Here is a 6726-nt window from a genome sequence, read left to right as displayed (position 1 = left end):
CCCACCAGGGATACTTATTTATATTCTGTATTCTGGGTTTGGTTTTTACCTTTCCTTTGAAATATTTCTATGTTATACCTATATTTATGTTTGCTCAATTAAAATGAAGTTAAAGACCATTGATTGAAATACAATGACCAATATGTTGATGTCACATGATGTTCAGTGTCCGCTTCATTTGATTTCAGGAGGAGTTCCAATTATCAGTTAAGATGAGCTAATAAGCCATTATTGAGAAATAAGCATAGATACGTAGAGAAAGTGAAAAATAAACAAGAGTATTATAAAACTCAAACACGAATAAGTAAAAATATAAACTACACAAGAGCAGTACAAAATCACAATGTGACTGGTGGTGACGGTGGTGTGATGACTAGTAGTATAGTGATTTTCTGTATGAATATATAAATAGAATGTATATATAATGTTATAAAACAATATCACATGTGAAGATAATATAGTATGGGATATAAAGACATCCAAGTAAATACCAAATACAACAACAACAAAAACACCACACATTTTCAATTATAGCCTCCAGTACTTCCGTGTCACGCAGCATTGTGATTGCGACAATAGGAGGCAGGCAAGTTACACGAGGAAACAACGAGGAGACACGCACACAAGCGGGGGCTCGTGAACGCGCACGGTCCGGGCCGCTGCTGCTATGATGCAATGGCGACTGCGCCGTGGGAAGCGAGCGAGGAGTTGAATGAGTTCCCTCCACAGTTGAAGTGAAGCAGCAGCTTGCCGATCAGCCAGGACGCCCGTCAGCGCCGAGGGACGGACAGCGGACACGGAGACACTGGCAGTGTCCCCCGTCCTACCACACTACATGGAAACACGCAGCCAGGTGTGTCCGCTAGCCGCACAGCTGGCCGTGTCATGCACGTAGGAGACGTTTCTCACACATCTGTACGACGTTGCAGCGAGACGAGCACCAACACCCTGTTTTGCCCTCGGTAGCCGAAACCAAGTGAGGAGGGGTTGTTGTTATTATTATTATTATTGTGTTGTTGCATTGTCCTCATCACCGGCGACTCGCTGGACCTATCCGTGCTTTTTTTTTTTTTTTTTTTTTTATACCATGGCAGAGAGAACCTCAACCGGGTTTTTAACGATGATGTTGGAGCCCACGCCGGCTGTCGCTATGACCCTACCGGCGGAGGTCCGGGAGAAGCTGGCGGAGCTGGAGCTGGAGCTCTCTGAGGGTAAGTTGACAACAACATGTACACAAACTACCGCACCGTGTGGCCATTGCATCCTGCTCTTTTTATCCTAGAGGAGGCTTTAAACATGGTTCGTGCACATGACAGCTATCAGAACCACCGCCCTTTCTCTTGGCTTTGTGGCTCGTGTTTGAAAACATTGCCAGCATCACCAAAGCCTCTCTGCTCTTATCACTCGCACCCAAAACTGAACTTCTGCTGTAGTTTTCTCCTCGAGTTTGTTACCTACTGCAGCCCAGGGGGGTTCAGAGGTTGCTCTGTTTGGCTTTTCACCTCTAATGAAGACCAGATGTTCCTATTGTCCTGGAACTAGATTAGACTCCAAATACCATATTTGATCAGATGGCTATCAGAGCGGAGTCAGCTGACACACCCATGCTGCTGTTATGGCTCTGTGTTTCACAGAAGTTGTGTTTGTCCTTATTTGAATTTAATAAAATAGGAAAGTTAAGTAACTAACTAATTGGTAACCAACGATCATTCTCATCTTGTCTTAACCGGTGACCTTTAAAGGTTTCTTTGAGTGAAGAATGTTGCTTTGCTTTATGGGCTTTAGGTTTTATTGTGAATGAATATTACGATCCTTATGAAGTTTTTCCAAGAATGTTGCTGATATTGCTCACCTGTACACTTGTTTGCGTGCGTATCTCTATGCTGAGCATAACTTAGTACTTATGGTTGAACTTGCTCCACTTATTCATGTAAGAAACAGAACGGTCCATTCAAACATGTCCTTTAAGTGTCATACTTACCTGCTGCTAATAATAACCAGACAGCATAGCATGTGCCTGTACAAAGTCCTGAATGTTTACTGATATGATTTATTACCTAATCACTTACCTTCATATCTGCTTTAAGGACAAATGTCACTGACATTTCTACTGGATGTAGCGTTTATGTAGCTAAACATATTAAAAATGTCTACTTTGACTTTACTTTTAAGTGTAGTCTCTCAGCGCTGTACAGAGTAAATAATGAAAAGCGTGATTGTTTGTCACAAAGCTTCTTTGTGTGTTAGATGAGACTCATTATTTAACTTCTCCTTTATATGAGCGGTACTCACATGGTCAAATCTGCTGAGCTGTGATAAAATCATAATTACTGATCTGATTAGATTTGAGATTCGACCCCCCCAGGGTGTGACCCTGTGTTTCTTGCCAACTCTGGAGAACATGTTCTCTCATTCTTTCTCCATATTAGCTATGTGCAGTAGCCCCAACACCAGGGTTAGGAACAGACCAAAGGTGCACGCTTTGATAAGCACATTAACTGTCACTGAGGCCCCTAATGGGATAGACATGTTTTCAGGAGCGGCAACCAAATGAATCTATATCTGTCCAGTTTCCTCTTCCTGCTCTCCACATCTCACATCCTGCCATGTTGGAGCTCTGATAGTCATATCTCCCCGACTCTGTTGTCTTCCGCTTCTCCGTCTTGAGTTTTCTTCCGCTGATATACTCTGTTGTCTCTGCCTCTTTTCATGATTCCCCAACTCCACATTTCCTCCATTTTCTCCCTGATCAAAGAAGAAAAATGTCATTCTCTTTCAGGTAAAATGAGATCGACCTCCCTTTCTCTCTGTTAAATCCCATCCCCGTACGCTGCTGTGAACTTTTCACCCCGCGATGATGCCCTTTGGTTGCCTCCCCGTTACCTCCTGTCTCCTGAAAGAATAGACGACTCGTTTTATTGGAAGATGAGAGCCTGTGGATCCCGCAGGTTTTCAATCCTTCTCACTGAGCTTCGGCTTTTAGGGATTTAAAGCCAGGCATGTCTGCGTCACGCTAAGTGACACATCTCCCGGCTTGAGTGTGCCTGTAGGTGTGTGTCAGTGTGCAGGAACACTGTATTATTCATGAAGTTGAATAGATGTGTCATGTATGTTTACTTTAGCTGTTTAAGCAGCAGAAGCCGTTGGAATAACTTGAGTTTGAGACGATCCAGCAGCTCAGCTAGTTTATATTCCAGCGTCAGCAGTTTTGGGCTACTGACGGGTGAAATAAACAATCTGTGCACTCATATTGTGGTTATAATACATGCTGCTTCCTCTAGAGATGCATTTATTTTCTCTGCTCCGGTTTTATTTCTGAGTAAACACGTGTCTTAAAATGTTTAGATTACTTCACTCTGCTGTCGCTAGATGAGTTTTTATGGTAATGAGAACCCATTTCTTATAACCTGTACATGCAGGCCAAGTTATCTCACTTAAAATGTGCATTTGTGTTTTTTATTTACACCTTCACTCAATAATTTCATATTCAATAATATGAAAAGCACTTTGCTGTGGACGCTTGAGGCCTGCCTCGTGAAGCAGGATTACTAAATAATCTGGATACCTTCACTGATTCAAACCTGGAATCGCTTTAAATGTGGAAAATGGACTTAATGTAAGTAAAAGAGCTTTTCTAGGTTTAAAGTTCTGCTTTGAATCTTTACCATTCCTCCATAACATTCAATATGCTTAACCAAAGAAGCAACAATCAAAGTAAAAAGACATTATTTTATATTAATTAGTGAGCTTTTAGAGGTGCTAGTAGTGTAATTTTGACTCCTTTGTGCAGAGCACTGCGAGCTTTCCACCCACATGTTTCCAGTCTTTGTGCCACGCTAAGCAAACATATTTGCTGTACTGGGCACAGTGTATGAGTGATGTCAATCTTCTAATAATTCAATTCTTGGACAGAAAGCAAATTTTTGTATTTACCCAAATTTTGAACATTCCTTCAAGTGTTAAAAATGTAGCCAATTTGCTTCATCGGGACCATGCGGGTGTGGTTTGATCAGAATTAATTGACAGTAACCAAACGACCCACCAACTGTCATCAGATTTTTAATCAGGTGTTGCCAAATCCTGATTGGTGCTCAGACATGTGTGTGACATCACTTCTTTCTATTTCAGCTCCGCCCACAATGCAGACGTTTTCTTTTACACATTTAATGAGGTATCCAGCTAGCTTGGTAATTCTGCTTTGTAAGACAATTTCCGGTTGCTGTGGTTCAGGAGGTAGAGCGGTTGTTCATTAATCACAAGGTTGGCGGTTTGATCCCTGGCTCCTCCTGTCCGCTTGTCGAAGTGTCCTCGAGCAAGACACTGAACCCCAAGTTGCTCAGGCCTTGCAAATTGTTATGCGCTTTGTCCGGTAAGGTAGAAAAGCACTATTTAAATGCAGCCCATTTACCATTTGCTTTTCCCCCAAAAAATGCTACTATACTAAAATCCCTTCCTACCAAGTTCTGCACATCACAGTTATTGGAGAGGACATGTGGTTTCTCTCAGCTGACCTGGATGCATATGAGTGGTCAAAAGATTGGGCGTAAAGGAGGGCAAGAAGATGGATGATCCCCATTATCCCCTGCAGAGAGTCGGGAGAGACGTGTCTGCTGAGTAATTCATAGACTCACTCTTTTCCATTCCCTGGGTTTTATTCTCTCCTCCTTTGTTTGCTCTCTAAACCCTCTGATTACAAAGTCATTTTTAGTCCAGTGCCGGTGTTTGCTGGGAAACTGCCAAATCCCTGGTTGGTCATTGCTCTTATTTTGCCTGCTCTCATTCAGTAAACATTTACAGCGGAGCAGTGCAGTTTTTTTTTGGTAGTTTAAGTGGTGCCTGGCTTGTTTATGGTTGTTTATTTTCATAGAAAGAAAATGATTTGCTGCAGGTTTGAGGCGTTTGAAAGAAGATCCAGCAGCATAAATGTGGCTACTTTGTTTGGCAAATCTCCTCGACAAATTCACAACGAGAATCGTCTTTATTATAAGTGAGATTATCCGGTCTGTTTAACGGTAGACACTGTTTTCATTTGTTCTTACTCTTCTGAATCTATATCCTAGTATCTGCTTCTGCAATTAGCCAAGTTCCCCATGGAAATCATTTCAATTCCACCTCAACTAATCACTTAGATAAGGTGAAACTTTACTCGCCGTACGCTTGTAGGTAAAGAGGTCTGTCAGGTGCTGGTAGTAATGAGATGGTGATGGTCTGCACAACTTGTATTTGCAGGGAGAGCCGTTTCATCAAACAAGCGCTCTTAATTTCTCCCTAATCTGAAATCACAAGACTGCAATACACCATCTGGATTAGACAGACAGAGAGGCTAGAAATAAAAAACTAAAAGTTAATGTGTGTCAGAAAGAGGAAGCAAAAACTAAATGAGTCAGAATAAACAGTAAGTTGTTGTTGTGTGAAACCTTTTCAATTTGACACCTGATGATTTTTCCTCCACGCTGGTATGAGTTTCTCATTAGTTGTAGTTTACAGTAGATCCACGTTTATATGACCCGAGGCTCCTTCTCCCTTTTCACTGCTGATCATTTTTGCATAACAATTTGGCAGCTGTCTGAGACTTCTACGGCTACAGGACCTTTAGCCTCATCTCATTTTATAACTTATACCACAATAAGAGAAACAGAATTCCCCATCCATTTATTGACATGTCATGTGTGAAGTCCAATTCCCAACATGCATGGACATTAATGACATATTTTTCCACAGATCCTTAAGTAAGAATTATATTGGCCTGTTATACAATCAAGCCAAGGTGATAGACCTGTGTACAAGGTGGGGTCAGCGGATAGCTTTGGTGGCCGGAGTTTCATAAAACCTCTTTTTGGAAAGTACGCGTGTAACCCGAGCGAGTTGGACTACAGAGTTTGTTAAGGAGAGGCTACACAGTGCACAGAACCACGGCATTCTGGTCCTGACTCATTCCTCTCTGTGGTCTCTTACTCCTACCACCAACTCAATGAAGAAAGCACATCCACTGGGCTCACCATGTGAGTTCAGGCCATTGTTATGCAAAAGAAAGCATTTGATGAATGTAGAATCACATTCTGCATTAAGAGCTTTGAGAACATGCAGGATTTAGGATGATTACTGATGGGACTTTGTACTTTGGCTGCTGGGTAGCTCTGTAATAGGATCCAAAAGAGAAGAATGTTGAGATTTGGAGCGAGCGAGCTAGCTGGCTGCTGTGGCTGCTGTAAAGTCCAGTTCGGAGATAAAGAGGCAGCTATGCCGTGCCCCTGCCACAGTGGAGGATAGAACGTGGAGGGTCATAAATATTTCAAGGGTGTGCCTCAGAGCAGAGCAGAGCTTCAGATTCTTGTGCTTCTCTCGTATGCTTCTGCCTGTATACGAGAGTCTGTGCACATGGAAGTGTGTGCGTGTTTGGTCCATTTACTTTCTGCTTGTGGATTGTTAAAGTGCTCCCTTCGAACCACTGAGCTGTTTCATTTTAGCCACAATTATCCACATCACCAGGTATTGTCCTGGTGGTTCCACTACATTTTTGGAGCTCCAGGTCCTGCCTGTTTGTTTTCTTTAGAGTGCTCTTCAACATCCTGTCTCTGTCGTTATGGGAGCCATGAATATTTAATAGAATGGGATTGTAATATGTGGAAATATGTCTGTTCTCTCTTTGTTTATTTATTGTGGATGAGTCTAAAGAGTGAGATTTCTGCCAGCACAGTGATTTTGGTATCCCTGTGGAATTTCTCA

The 6726-nt window shown here is 42.2% G+C and overlaps 1 protein-coding gene across 7 annotated transcripts in view; it reads left to right on the top strand.

Moving 5' to 3' along the window:
* The first annotated feature begins 651 nt into the window (after positions 1–651).
* dip2a (disco-interacting protein 2 homolog A) overlaps positions 652–6726 on the top strand; it is a 71597-nt gene continuing 65522 nt past the window's right edge. For 4 of the 7 annotated variants that reach the window (XM_031858487.1, XM_031858488.1, XM_031858486.1 and 1 more), the window contains exon 1: positions 653–1211. In XM_031858487.1, coding sequence (XP_031714347.1) covers positions 1088–1211 — 124 coding nt within the window. In that variant the 5' untranslated portion in view covers positions 653–1087. Of the gene's footprint in view, positions 1212–6726 lie in introns of all 7 variants that reach the window. The other 3 variants (XM_031858489.1, XM_031858492.1, XM_031858490.1) reach the window with 3 other exon arrangements.

This window comes from Anarrhichthys ocellatus, unplaced genomic scaffold, assembly GCF_004355925.1.
Source record: "Anarrhichthys ocellatus isolate YVR2014 unplaced genomic scaffold, GSC_Weel_1.0 scaffold20, whole genome shotgun sequence".
In the NCBI taxonomy this organism is placed as follows: Eukaryota; Metazoa; Chordata; class Actinopteri; order Perciformes; family Anarhichadidae; genus Anarrhichthys; species Anarrhichthys ocellatus.
Note: the sequence above shows the minus strand (reverse complement) of the source record. Positions and strands in the feature narration are given on the sequence as shown.